Source organism: Chiloscyllium punctatum, chromosome 3 (genome assembly GCF_047496795.1).
Source record: "Chiloscyllium punctatum isolate Juve2018m chromosome 3, sChiPun1.3, whole genome shotgun sequence".
Lineage (NCBI taxonomy): Eukaryota > Metazoa > Chordata > Chondrichthyes > Orectolobiformes > Hemiscylliidae > Chiloscyllium > Chiloscyllium punctatum.
This window is the reverse complement of record NC_092741.1, coordinates 115078627-115093883: the sequence shown is the minus strand read 5'-3', so window position 1 is coordinate 115093883 and position 15257 is coordinate 115078627. Positions and strand designations below refer to the sequence as shown.

At 43.0% G+C, this 15257-nt stretch overlaps 1 protein-coding gene across 1 annotated transcript in view; it reads right to left on the bottom strand.

The window, feature by feature from the left end:
* LOC140454349 (uncharacterized) overlaps positions 1–1837 on the bottom strand; it is a 134647-nt gene extending 132810 nt beyond the window's left edge. The window contains exon 1 of the mRNA XM_072549057.1: positions 1747–1837. Within this exon, the coding sequence (XP_072405158.1) occupies positions 1747–1837 (91 nt within the window). The remainder of the gene's footprint in view (positions 1–1746) is intronic.
* Positions 1838–15257: the final 13420 nt, after the last annotated feature.

Here is a 15257-nt window from a genome sequence, read left to right as displayed (position 1 = left end):
ATACTATAACTAATTAAACAACATAAGAACCACTTAAAAGACTTCCAGAAAAATTAAATAATTTATCACTGAGATATATTTGAGTTTTAATACAGAAGTTTTTATATAGACTTGAAGTGTGCAGTTTAGGACAAGTGTATTTTAGGTAATGTATGTGCTTTAATAAACTTTACTCTGATTTCAGTGGAAGAAAGAAAAGCAAAAGGATGAGTCAAGTTTCTCACGAGGCAGTGGGGAGTTGCCAAATAAGGATTATTACTCATTAAATGCATTCTTACTGGGCCAACTCACCCCATTAATATTCAACTTCCCCCTCCTTTACCAAATGCACTGAACAAGGTCGACATTGTGGAAGTCAGGGCAGATAATTGGTGACTTTAGGTTGCCCCTTACTCTGGTATTGGATAGCAGACATCCAAATCTTAGGTCGTATTTCACGGACACAGGCTGCACAAAACCCATGTCCACATGCATTGACCGAATATTTATCAAAATTAAAATATTGCTTTGGCCGTGTAGATGACATGGCTGAATCTTCATTCCAAATACAAGTGCACATTCACAAATGTATTATATTTAAGAAACAAGCTCTACAGCCTGCCATCCTCAGCATCATCTCATCTTATAACCCTGTACAAGAGAGTGTTATTCTTTCCCCAATGGCCAAAGTAGCCAAAAAACTTCTCATTGTGATTTTTGAGAAGATCTGTAGCTCAGGTTGAGGTTCAAGTTGTACGTTTGCTCGCTGTGCTGGCAGGTTTATTTTCAGATGTTTGATCACCATACTAGTTATCATCATCAGTGGGCCTCCAGCGAAGCACTGATGTTCTGTCCCACTTTCTATTTGTGTCTTGGTCTGATAAGGTGGCTGATATCATTTCTGATTCTTTCTTTCAGAGGTTGGTAAATGGGGTCCAAATCAATGTGTTTATTGATGAAGTAGTCGGACTACTCCGACCCCTTGGCATCATGGTATCCCACAAACCTATTAACACAATGAAACAGCTCCTGATGAACCTAATGGACCCTATACCAACAACCAGCAAAACTAATGTCATTTACACAATACCATGCAAGGGCTGTACAAACACCGACATCAGACAGACAGGCAGAAAACTAGCCACCATGATACACGAACACCAACTATTCACCAAAGACATGACCCACTATCACTAGTATCCTTACACACAGACAGAAAAGGACACAACTTCGACTGGGACAACACATCCACCCTTGGACACGCAAGGAAATTCCTAGAGGCCTGGCATTCACACCAAAACTCCATCAATAAACATATCGATTTGGACCCCGTTTACAAACCTCCGAGAAAAAGAACTGGAAATGATATCACCCACCTTAACAGATCGAGACACATAAATAGAAAGCAGGACAGAATACCAGTGCTTCACCAGAGGCTCACTGATGATGTTACCTTGCATGGTGACCAAACGTCTGAGAACAATCTTCCCAGCTCAGCGAGCAAACTTACAACCTAAACTTCTCATTGTTCAGAGTGGGACCATCATATTCTGAAAACCCTTCAAATGGGTGAAAATATTCATTTATATTCAGCTGCAGAAAAGGCAAAGAATAAACAAATAGGAGCTGCATTTGGCTCTGGGAATGACAGGGAACGCTTGCATCTTGAGCAACAAAACATTTACAGTCAATGCTTAATCACTGTGCCCAGCTTGTTTCTATTGGAACTGATTAAGTCCTGTCTAGGCAGTGCCCTAACATGCAAACGGTTATGTTCATCCTGTTCAATGTCCCCATATTCCTGTTTGGAAGACTGTTGCTCCTTTCCCAGCTTGTCAAAGTCAGTCACATCCCGCATGGCCTGCACCATTTGTGTGGAGTGCAGCATGCCAGGATTATGTGACACAATCTGTCTGGAGATTAATGTAAGGCATCCTCAGACCAATCCAATCATTGAATCCTAACCTTCAACAGTTCTATCATTTGCTCTAACATGGCCCTGCTTGAAGAATGGGTAACACTGTATCCACACTTGGCCTCAGTCAAGGTGTTGTATAATGAAGTCATCCACATGGTCACAGACAATAATCCTTGTTTCTCAGTATTCATCCTCGGAAGGCACCTGAGCCTTGAAATGAAGCAGAAACCTGAGTGTTCTCACAGATGTAGACATTATTACAGCTCCCAAGGTGCAAATTTCTAAGATACGTCACTGATGATCACAGATGACTTGCACTTTGATGGAATGAAACCTTTTTCTGTTAAGTCAGCTGTGTTATAATATGGCTGTCCCAATGCAACATGTGTACAATCTACTATACCCTGCATTTGGGGGAAGACAGCTTTGTTGCCAAAGTCTACTGCCTAAGCTATAGTAATTCAACACAAAGATGGGGGGAAATGATGTGATCTGGCCCAAATTATATCAGTTTGTGGGTCAATGGTTGTAAGATCCTGGACAAGTCCCTGGTGGCACCTTCGAAGCAGCCAATTGCAGAAATGTTTCGAGCAGCTGTCATCTTGACAGCCACCAGGAAACGATGGTGACCTACCCCTTCATATCGCAGGTCCTGCTCCAGCAATTGGAATAGTTCTGTGACAGTGCCCCAGGACATCTTCAGCTGCAGCAATACTGCGCATCACTCAGCTTAAGCAAATGGCATTGAGAGTGATCAACCCTGGGCCTCCTGTACATTCTGCACATCCTGGGGGACTTCCACTGCAACCTCTTCATGTGGAGGCTGTTTGGCATCTGTCAGACACTGCTTCTGGTCCGCGGCTTGCTAGTGCATCTGTTGGTCCTCAGTATTTCTAGGTATTAATTGCACCACAACAACCGTGATAATAAACTCTCCCATGATTGAGCCACTGCCATGTTCCATTGAAAAGTGTGGAGAATATACGAACAGAACAAGTCCTTTCGAATGTGAGCAGTCAGCATTCGCACCATTCACAAATGATGGTTGAGCACAGTCCTCTATATAGTGCAAAAGGTGGAACTGGAAACATACAGCAGGTCAGACAGCATCATAGAAGCAGGACCCTTCATCAGTACCTGACCTGAAACGTTGACTTTCCTGCTCCTCCGATGCTGTCTGACACGCTGTGTTTTTCCAGCTCCACATTATGTTGACTCTAACTTCCAACATCTGCAGTCCTTATTATTTCCAAGCTCTTGAGACAGAGACATTATTCTGTTGAAGTCAGTGTTTGCCATACCGTGTAAGAACAGTAGGGGTAAGCACTGTATGATTGCTGGTAACTGTCCTCCCACTCCACATCACTCAAGAAACTTGATAAATACTTAAAGGTCAAGGTGCAAGATTCAATCCTCCTGTGCAGCCAATGAGACTTTCATTGTCTTTGTGAATTGTGGCATGCAGGCACCACTTTTAAGGGCGCCTATGATTACCTCTGCCTAACTGAGATGCCTGTCTTCAATCTGCAATGACCAGTGATATTACACATGCAGGGTTTATATGATTACAGATGACCGCAACCTGTACTGTGTTAATGCAATTGCCCTTTGAAGAGCCTTATGTTGTTCATCATTCAGACCCATGTGCTCAGTCAGCGAAAAAAAAATTACTCCACCCACACCTTGCAGCAAATTTCAACTCTGGCTGACCACAGGAATGAAAATGTATTGCTGGAAAAGCGCAGCAGGTCAGGCAGCATCCAAGGAACAGGAGAATCGACGTTTCGGGCATAAGCCCTTCTTCAGGAATGAGGAAAGTGTGTCCAGCAGGCTAAGATAAAAGGTAGGGAGGAGGGACTTGGGGGAGGGGTGTTGGAAATGTGATAGATGGAAGGAGGTCAAGGTGAGGGTGATAGGACGGAGTGGGGTGGGGGCGGAGAGGTCAGGAAGAAGATTGCAGGTTAGGAAGGTGGTGCTGAGTTCGAGGGATTTGACTGAGACAAGGTGGGGGGAGGGGAAATGAGGAAACTGGAGAAATCTGAGTTCATCCCTTGTGGTTGGAGTGTTCCTAGGCGGAAGATGAGGCGCTCTGCCTCCAACCGTCGTGTTGCTATGGTCTGGCGATGGAGGAGTCCAAGGACCTGCATGCCCTTGGTGGAGTGGGAAGGGGAGTTGAAGTGTTGAGCCACGGGATGGTTGGGTTGGTTGGTCTGGGTGTCCCAGAGGTGTTCTCTGAAACATTCTGCAAGTAGGCGGCCTGTCTCCCAATATAGAGGAGGCCACATTGGGTGCAGCGGATGCAATAAATGATGTGTGTGGAGGTGCAGGTGAATTTGTGGTGGATATGGAAGTATCCCTTGGGGCCTTGGAGGGAAGTAAGGGGGGGAAAGTGTGGGTGCAAATTTTTCATTTCTTGCGGTTGCAGGGGAAGGTGCCGGGAGTGGAGGTTGGATTGGTGGAGGGTGTGGACCTGACGAGGGAGTCACGGAGGGAGTGGTCTTTTCGGAACGCTGTTTGGGGAGGGGAGGGAAATATATCCCTGGTGGTGGGGTCTGTTTGGAGGTGGAGGAAATGACGGCGGATGATACGCTGTACATGGAGGTTGGTGGGGTGGTAGGTGAGGACCAGTGGGGTTCTGTCCTGGTCGGGGTTGGAGGGGCGGGGCTCAAGGGCAGAGGAGCGGGAAGTGGAGGAGATGCGGTGGAGGGCATCGTCGACCATGTCTGGGGGGAAATTGCGGTCTTTGAAGAAGGAGGCAATCTGTGTTAACACGGCTATTTACTATAAACCGACCGACTCCCACAGCTACCTAGACTACACCTCCTCCCACCCTGCCCCCTGTAAAAACGCCATCCCATATTCCCAATTCCTTCGTCTCCGCCGCATCTGCTCCCAGGAGGACCAGTTCCAATACCGTACTGAACCCCACTGGTCCTCACCTACCACCCCATTAACCTCCATATACAGCGTATCATCCGCTGTCATTTCCTCCACCTCCAAACGGACCCCACCACCAGGGATATACATGGATGTTCTTTTTTCAAATCACTGGCAACACACTAGATTTATCTTCCCACAGTTGACAGTGACCCATGGGTAAGAGCACACGAGTGTTTCATATCAAATGTTCAAAATATATGAATGCATGAGCTAATGTCAGAAAATGAACTGCAAGTAAAGGAGACCTTACAAAAGTTAGGTAACAAATATTTGCTACTTTTAAACATTCTTAGCAAACCACAACGTATAATTCTACTTTGTAAAAATGTACCTATTTAACATTTTTGAAAGCTTGCTGCCATGTTGTAGTAAAATTTCACACCTCAACATTCACATCTCTCAAACACATTTCACATGCAGAAGACATTTTCCTACCACTTAAATAGTTTGGCAGATTTTCGGTTTGTACTGAGAAAGTACCTAAAAAATACAAAAGTGTAATTTTGTTTTTGTGTTCTGTGAACTTAGCATTTCCACAAAAATCTAGTATGAACAATCAAATGACACCCTTATTACAAACAAATACCTTTCATTATAATTCTCATACTCTGAAAGATAATAATCTTTCATTCTTGCATGAAGATCACATACCCTGTTTAATTGCCTAGAAAATGATTTAAGAATTGTCTTCATATTGACATTTATACAGTAAATAAGAATTCTATAATAAAGATATCTCCAAGCAAATGCCTGTTTGTCTTAAACATTTCATAAAAAATTAATAAAAATACATACAATAATGCCTGTATTGCAGCTGATCACATGACAAATATCTTAAAAAGCTTATCATTAAATAACATTATTATCTCATACAATTCAATTTTTTAAAAAATAAAAAGACAGAAAATAACCATGCCAATTTAATGAGAATTATTATTCTGGGACAAATACTTCAAATAAAGCAAACACATGGATGTTTCAAAGAGCTGGCTTGTACAATATATTTTATAAAGATTTTTTTGCTCAAAACATCATCAGAATTATCTATTCTAAAGTAGTCGAAATATGAAAGAACTTACATATCCCTTGACCCCAACTGTGGTTTTCTGAACAAACTGGTGATACTGGCAGAAACAATGGGAGATTTATTTAGGAAAGGATACCACAGGGGCCTGAGTAGCAAGTCCAACTGTGGCAATAAAGACTCTTGCTCCTAAGTGCACTGCCCCTACGTGATGTTCCCAAAGTGCTTAAGCAAATTGTGTGCTCTTGGTACAATGATTGACATGGACCTTTCTAGCCAGTCAGTGTGCACACCTCACTGTCACAAGTGAGATCATTTGTGCAGGGAAATAATTTCAAAATGGTGGATTCAATATTTGTGTGCTAAAGGGGAACTACAAAAGGCTTTTTAAATTTAAATGTCAATTTTCTTTTCATAGAATCTTCTAAACAAAGAATAACATGTTTAAATTTATGTTTTAGCAGAATTGCAGAAAAATGTTTCTTTATGTTTGTGGAAATGTTTCCTTACAAGTGGAATCTATTATAACTATAGGCTGACAATGCAACCAATAGTGGCTTAGTCATTTACATGTAAATTGTTGATCTGTGTTCATCAGTAATAAGCAAAATATCAAAGAATTAAAATAGTTATTGATCTTTTTGCTCTTTCTGGAAGCTTGAATGTAGCATGGCAACAAAAGTCCTGATAATTCACAGCTCTTTGGGATGCTTCTGAAAAATGGAATAAATTGCTTATATAAATACCAGTTTTTCAATTATATTTGACACCATAGAAATTAGGATAACTTTTCATTAGCATATATTCTTACTGTTGTATGAACAGCGCCTATCAGTTCACCTCAGGTACCAAGGTCTGTATACTATTTGACTCCACAAATATAAGATCTAAGCACAGTTGTTTAGTACTAGACCTGAGCTAACAGCTTTCAAACATAGATCTCTGCAGTCAATGTAGGCTCTCAACCTAACACGCTGAACTAGTACATTATCCAGCACAGATAATGTAACCTGAAGTGGAAACCCATGGAATTGAGGCCAAATTATTGAAAACAAATATAGGAAATTGGTTAAGGGGCAGGAAGCAGAGAGTTGGAATAAGGCGTAAGTGGGATATTTGTTGGGACCTCAATTATTCACAATATTCATTACAACTTGAATAACAGCATAAAAAGTCAAATATCCAAATTTGCTGGTGACACAAAATTGGGCAGCATTGTGGACAGTGTTGACAACAGCATGAAATTACAACAGGGTTTTGAAAGATTAGGTGAACGGGCAAGGCTGTGGCAGATTTTACTATAACTGGGTATGAGGTTATCCATTTCGGTCCGAAGAAAGATAGGTCAGGGTATTTTTAAGAAGGCACAAAGTTAAATACAGTGGATGTCCAATGAGATTTGCAGTTCAAGTGCACAGCTTTACAATATGCCACAAATAGGTGCAAAAAGTAGTCATGAAAGCTAATTGAATGCTGACCTTCATATCTGAAGGGCTGGAGTATAAGATGTTATGCTGCAGTTCTACAAAACCCTAGTTGGACCCCATACAGTGAACTGTGAGCAGATCTGGGCACCACACCTTAGGAAGGATGTTTTGGTCCTGGAGGGAAGTCAGTGCAGGTTTACAAGGATGATAACTGGACTTCAGCAGTTACATTATAAAAAGAGATTAGACAAATTAGGATTTATTCTCTAGAATTTAGAAATTTAAGGTGTAACTTAATCGAAGTCTGCAGGATATTAACAGGGGGAGACAGGTTAGTTCAAGATAAACTATTTCCACTCCTTAAAGATTCTAGAACCAGGGGATATAGTCCAAGAATTAGGGCCAGGCCATTCAGGAGATATGTTATAAAGCACCTCTACACATTAAGGAACTCTCTTTCTTAAACTGCAGTTGATACTAATTCAATTATTAAATTGAAATCTGAGATAGACACATTTTTACTAAGCAAAGATATAAAGAGATCTAGGCCTAAGATAGGCTGATGGAATTAAGTCACAGAACAACCATGACCTTATTGAATAGCAGAACAGCCTCAGGGGCTGAATACCACACACCTGTTGCTATGTTCCTCCATAACCTGCTAAGTGGAAGGGTTAGTACCAAAACATTTGCAAACAAATGGTTGTAAGTTTGTGGCACAGAGGTAAGCCACTTGGTCCATTGTATCCATGCTGGACCACAAAAGATCTATCCAATTTGATCCCACCTATAGCCCTTGATCCATTTTCCTGTTGTTTATAATACCTCAACTATACTGTATATATTCACATATAAGATAACAACCCAAGGAATTACCGCATAAACCTAGACGAAAAATCTCTGACATTAGAGTCAACATTATCAGACCTTTCATCAAACTACATCTTGGCAGACATTTGCTGAGGCATCCATCCTTAATGGCGATGCGTGTGTCCAAGAAGGAGACTGATTCTAAAGAGTAGTCCATGGTAAGCTTGATGGTGGGGTGAAACTTGTAGTTGGTTCAGTGATTCCTCACCAGGCGACCAAAGGAAGAAAATGTTGTCCATGTATCTGGTGGAGTGCTGATTGGAGGTCCCGCATTGCGAAGAAGTTTTGTTCGAACTTGTACATGAAAATGTTGGCATTTGGGGTGCAACCTTTGTCCCAATGGCCATTCTATGTGTCTGAATGAAGAACTAGTTGTCAAAGGTGATGATATTGTGAACAAAGCACAAAGAACATTACAGCGCAGGAACAGGCCCTCAGCTCCCTAAAGCCTGCACCAATCCACATTCTCTATCGAAATCTGTCGTCTATTTTCTAAGGATCTGTATCCCTTTGCTCCCTGCCCATTCAAGTATCTGTCTGGATACATCTTAAATGACACTATTGTTCCTGCCCTGATCACCTCCACCGGCAACGCATTTTAGACACCCATCACCCTCTGCATAACAAACTTTCCATGTATATCTCTCCTAATCTTTTCGCCTCTCACTTTGAAATTGTGACCCCTAGAAATTGAGTCCTCCACTCTGGGAAAAAGTTTCTTGCTATCCACCTGCTCTACACCTCTCATGATTTTGTAAGCCTCAATCAGGTTCCCCCTTCAACTGTCTTCTTTCTAATGAAAATAATCCTAATCTACTCAACCTCTCCTCATAGCTAACAACCTCCATACCAGGCACCATCCTGGTGAACCACCTCTGCACCCTCTCCAAAGCATCCACATTTTTTTGGTAATGTGGCGACCAAAACTATATGCAGTATTCCAAATGTTGCAGAACCAAAATCTTATATTACGGCAACATGACCTGCCAACTCTTGTACTCAATACCCCATCCGATGAAGGAAAGCATGTAGTATGCCTTCTTGACAACTCGACTGACCTGCGTTGCCAATTTCAGGGAACAATGGGCCTGAACACCCAGATCTCTCAGTGCATCAATATTTTTCAGGACTTTTCCATTTACTGTATAGTTCGCCCTGGAATTGCATCTTCCAAATTGCATCACCTCACATTTGTCCATTTGCCATTTCTCTGCCCAACTCTCCAATCCATCTATATTCTGCTGTATTCTCTGACAGTCCCCTTCACCATCTGCTACCCCACCAATCTGCAACCTTGCTAATGAGGCAACCTACACCTTCCTCTAAATCATTTATGTATATCATTGTGGTCGAGGATGAACCGGACAAAATAAAGATCTGCATACAAAAATTGGCAAGATGGGTTAAAACATCAGGCGGTTCACTGTTATAAACGGAACTCCATCATACTTTAAACAGTAATATTGCTGTATTTTTTCATAGAACCCTGGACTGGCAAAATATTGTGACCTCAAAATGGAGTTTAGGGGGGTGGATCCAAGATGGCGGCAATCTAACAGGTCTGCCTTGCTGGGCTGTGCACCATAACCCAGGTGAAATGGTGCTTTTACCCTTCCCATGTAAGTTAGCTTGGAAAAAATTGATGTTTAATATAAGTAGAATTGTTACATATCGTTTTTTCGAGTAAGGGAAGATGGCCAGAGGCAAAGGACCAATGGCTCAGTGTTTAGCACTGCTGCCTCACAGCACCAGGGTCCCAGGTTCGATTCCAGCCTCGGGTGACTGTCTGTGTGGAGTTTACACATTTTCCCTGTGTCTGTGTGGGTTTCCTCCAGGTGCTCTGGTTTCCTCCCACAGTCCAAAGGTGTGCCGGTCAGGTGAATTGGCCATGCTAAATTGCCCATAGTGATAGATGCATTAGTCAGAGGAAGTGGGTCTGGGTGGGTTACTCTTCGGAGGGGCGGTGTGGACTGGTTGGGCCGAAGGGCCTGTTTCCACACTGTAGGGAATCTAATATATCTAATCTATATCGCAATGTGCAGGACATTCCCCTTCAGCTTCAGCCTCCTCTGAAATCCCGATAGACTCACTCAACAAGGCCTGGGAGTTCGTGAAGCTCTGGGAGAAGATCGAAGCATCGATTGAAGAAAATTGCAGGAGGCTTGAACCAATCTCGGCCATGCTGCAGAAGCATGAGCAGGAGCTAGAAGGACTCAGGAAGTGGCAGACCGCAACATCAGACACCGCGGTCGAGTCCTCGGTGGGACCGATCCAGGCCCTGGAGAAGCAGGTACGGGCCTTCGTAGAGCAGGTTGACGACCTCGAAAATTGAGGTTGAAGAAAGAACATCCAGGTTGATGGGCTGCCGGAACCAGAGGGAGGCGAGCAGCCAGCCAGTTCTTTTGAAGAATAGCTGCCGTGATTTCTGGGCTAGAAGGCCGAGACGGGCTGGGTCAGGATTGATCAAGCTCATCGGGTGGCAGTGCACAGGCTCAGTTCAGACAAGTGCCCCTATAGCAATTCCAGTCCTATAGGGACAAACAGAAGGTAATGGAAGCCTCCAGATTGCTGGGGAATGATCCACTGGCCCTGATTTGCAAAGGGTCCAAGATTATGTATTTTCAGGACTTTCCTGTGGCCATGATGAGGAAGAGGAAGGTGAAGAAGAGATTGAGGGATCTGGATATTCAATATTCCATTAGGTACCCAACAATCCTTTGTTTTAACCACGAAGGGTCCGTGCATGTATTTGACTCATCAGGAAAAGCGGAGATCTTTCTGGACACTGTGAAACAGACCATATGTCCCAAAGAACATGGACAATAGTGGTTCTCTTTTCTTTTCCCTTTATTTATTTTTTCTCTCTACCTTGTGTAATTCTTTTTTTTTCTTTTTTTTAATTCCAGGAAGTGTTGTTGGATGTTTTTCAGTGATAATTGAGGTCAGTGTATTGATGAGGATGAGTGAAATGCACACTTTCAATTTCTTTGTTGATAATAATTATTTTCTTTTATCCTTCACCTGAGTTTGGGATGTGACTCAAGTTAGAAGGAGTTATGGAGATGTATGCGGGTGGTGTAAGTGCCCCCCGTGAGCAGGGGGGAGATTAGTTTGTTGGTTTTTAGTAGATGTGGTTTTTGAAAGTTTTGTTCATGTAGTTTTAGTTTGTGTATTTTCTAGGCTCCATGAGTCTCCATTTATTTACACTCGGCGCATTGTGAGTAGGGTTCTTCCTCTCGGGGGTTCAGGGTTGTTATACGGGGATATGGTTAAATGTCTCATTAAATAGTGCACCTGGAATATTAAGGAGAGTCATTTGCCAGTCAAGAGAAAAAAGGGACTTTCGAGTTTCAGGCAGGAGAGGGTTGATATTGCCCTGTTGCAAGAAACCCACCTTGATGATAAGGAGCATCTAAAGTTACAGCAGGATGGGTTTGATCAGGTGTTCTTTTCGTTCTTTAACACTAAGAGCAGGGGAGTGGATATACTTATCCAGAAGAATCTCCCATTTAAGTTATTAACTCAAATTAAAGATTAATATGGGTGATTCATAATCCTTAAAGCTTTAATACATGGCGAAGAGTATGGCATACTCAATAATTACTGTCACCTGGCATACCCCCTCAAATTCCTGACTGATGCACTTTCTAAATTGATTGCCCTTGGAACGCGGCACGCTGTCATAAGGGGAGATTTTAACTGCCTCATAGGCCCCACAGTGGGTAGAATGCCCAAATGCCCCCCAAACATCTCTCCACAATGTAAGCAACTGGTTGAGTTATGCATGGAATTGAGGCTAGTGGATGTTTGGAGATATCTCCACCCCATGGGTAGTGACTTCACCCTTTTCTCTAATCTGCACAAGTGTCATACTGGGATTGACCTTTTTTTAGCTCTCGGTTTTTCTGGATGCGGTGATGTCCTGTACAATTGGAAACATAGCCATTTCTGTGTTAGTGTATTTGGAGGTTAAGATTAAAGGCCGTGGGACAGTTTTGCGGCATTGGTGAATGAATCCTTTCATTCTCAAGGACAGTACGTTTATTGAGTACTTCTCGAATGAATTTAAAACATTCTTGGGCATTAATTTGGGAATGGTTAGTAACCCATCTATACTCTGGGGGACTGCTCAGCTCTATGCTAGGGGGATAATTATCTCTTATTTGGCAAGTTGGAAGTGACAAAAGGGAGAGCAACAGCATCTGCTTGAGGCACAGTTGAGGGCAGCTGAGATGGCATATTTTGAACGGCTGTCAGTGACTAAATTGCAATGAGTCACAGCTCTCCAGATTACTTTGAACTCCATGCTCACTCAGATAGTGAAGAGAGAACTCTCTTTTGTGAAACAAAGGCTGCTTGGGCATAGTGATAGGCTAGGCAGCATCCAAGGAGCAGGAGAATCGATGTTTCGGGCATGAGCCCTTCTTCAGGAATCAGGCTCATGCCCGATATGTCGATTCTCCTGCTCCTTGGATGCCGCCTGACCTGCTGCGCTTTTCCAGCAACACATTTTCAGCTCTGATCTCCAGCATCTGCAGTCCTCACTTTCTCATAGTGATAGGCCAGGCAAATACCTGAAATACCTGGCCAGGAAAAAGAGCACCCCACTACATCAGAGAGGGCATTGGGATTCTTACTTGCAACTCTAAAAAGATCAATGCAGCATTTTGGAGATTTTACTCCGAACTATACCAGTTGGAATGCTGTGAGGATAGGTTGGCTAAGATGGAGTCTTTTAAGAACCTGGACCTTCCAGTGTTACCTCGGAACAGGTGTCTGTTCTTAATGTCCTCTTAACAGGGCAAGAGAAAAAGGAGGCAGTAAAACAGCTTCAAAGTGTGAAGGCACCCAGCCCTGATGGCCTCCCAAGTGAATTCTACAAAGAATTTATAAATATTTTGTCAGGGCCGATGCTGGACATGTACAATTATTCATACAGTCATGACTGCCTCCCGCCATCCCTGAGAGAGACTAACATCTCTCTCATCCTCAAGAAAGGGAAGACCCTGGAGGACTGTGCCTCGTATAGGCTCATTTCGCTGTTAAATTCGGACTTCAAAATTTTATTCATGACACTTGCATTGAGATTGGAAAGGGTGTTGCCCTCTATTGTTGAGGAGGACCAGATGGGTTTTTATGAAGGGCTGTAGATCCTCCAATAATATTAGAAGATTACTGCTTATGATCCAAGGGAGTCAGCAATGATCGGTTCAAGGATTAGTGATCTCCTTAGATGCAGAAACGCCATTTGACTGGGTGGAGTGGCCATATCCTGGCACAGTTTGGTCTAGTTGAGGTCTTTGTTAGATGGGGGGATGTCCTGTATAGTGATCCTCCCGCTGCAGTTATCACCAATGGTATAAGATCTAATAATTTCAGTGTCGGTAGGGGAAGTCAGCAAAGTTGTCCTCTCTCACCTCTACTCTTTATGATGGTGATTGAGCTGTTGGCAGAGGCTATCCATAGGGACCCTAACATATCTGCCCCAGAAGTGGGATAAAGGTCACATAAGATTACATTACCTGCAGGTGGCGTTCTCCTCTTTTTATCAAACCCGGCAGTTTCTGTATCCCATTTAATACAACATATTAATTTATTTGGCTCTTTTCCAGGATATAAGATCAATTTTGCAAAGCCGGAGGCTATGCCCATGGAGGGTCTTAAGGAAATACCTGACATTGGAAGGTGAATTACAATTCCCCTTTAAATGGTCATGGGAGGGGGTTCTTTACTTAGGTATTTGTGTTACTCCCACCTTTGATCACTTATTTAAGGCTAACTTTGCTCACTTGCTTGACAAGATCTTCAAAGATAAGAGACCCTTTCAATACCCTGGTTACATTGAACAGCCATTATCAAAACGAGTGTTCTTCCTCATCTGTTCTATCCCATGCGAGTGCTTCCTCTGATGTTTCTGAGGCAAATGTTGCGGAGACACACTGGCTGGCTTGGTTCTTTTATTTGGCATCACAGGCAGCCCCTCTACAGGCTTGCCAAATTGCTGCTGCCCCAAAGGTTAGAGGGAGTAGACCCTCCAGATGTTAAGAGACACCAACTAAGCTCCCTTCTATCCTTCATGAGTGACTGGACTTGTGAGGACCCAAAGTCAGTATCTTTGGATATCAAGGCCTCCCAAGCAAAGTGCCCCTTACTAGTCTGCTGTTTATGGGTACGATGAAGACAGTTATGGAATACTGTTGGAATCCAATCATTATCAATAAGGTCAAAGCATGGAGAGCAAGGCGACAAAGTGAGGGCAGTTTATCTAAAACCTCCTTTCCTACCCCTATAGTTGGTATGCCAGGATTCTGATCAGAGATAATGGACTCTAGGTTTAAATTTTGTGCAACTAAGGGTGTCTCCTGTTTCGGAGACTTGTTTGAGGGGGGGATTATGATGTCCTTCGACCAAATGGAAGTATGGATTGTCCAGCAGAGACTTTTTCTGTTTCTTTCAGGTTAGGAACTTTATCCACAAAAAGGCTATGCTTTTAACCAACCCCTATAGGTCTGACACAGAGAAGAGAGTGCTTCATGTGATAATCACTCTCTCGGTTAGTACTCTCAACCACCTACTGGGGTGCGGTGCCTCAAGTGATATTGTGCGACTATGTGAGGTCTGTGATCAAGAGTTGGGAGTAGAGATCCCCTCAGAGACATGGGAGGACATTTGGGAGAACGTGAGAAAGATCTTGATCTGTAATGGAACACATGCCATGCAGTTGAAGGTCTTCACAGGGTTCATTTGGCCCCAGATCAACTTGTGAAATTCAAAAGGGGAGCATCTGCAATGTGACCAAATGCAAAATGAGCATAGATACACTCACTCATTGCTTGTGGTCATGCCACTGTGACAGGAGTAATAGAGACAGTCCTGGGGACAGAAGTTAAGGTAGACCTGGTTTCTCTTCTCTTGGGCTTGTTGAATTTATCTTTTCTTAGATGCATGAAAAAATATTTAACATTCTCACTTATTCTGCGAGGAAGAACATTCTGATGTGCTGGGTGTCTGAGAACCCCCTGGGCCTGTGGGGGTAATGTAAGTTAATTATAGAACACGTCTCTTTGGATTCCCTCACAAACATGATGTGGAGGGAACA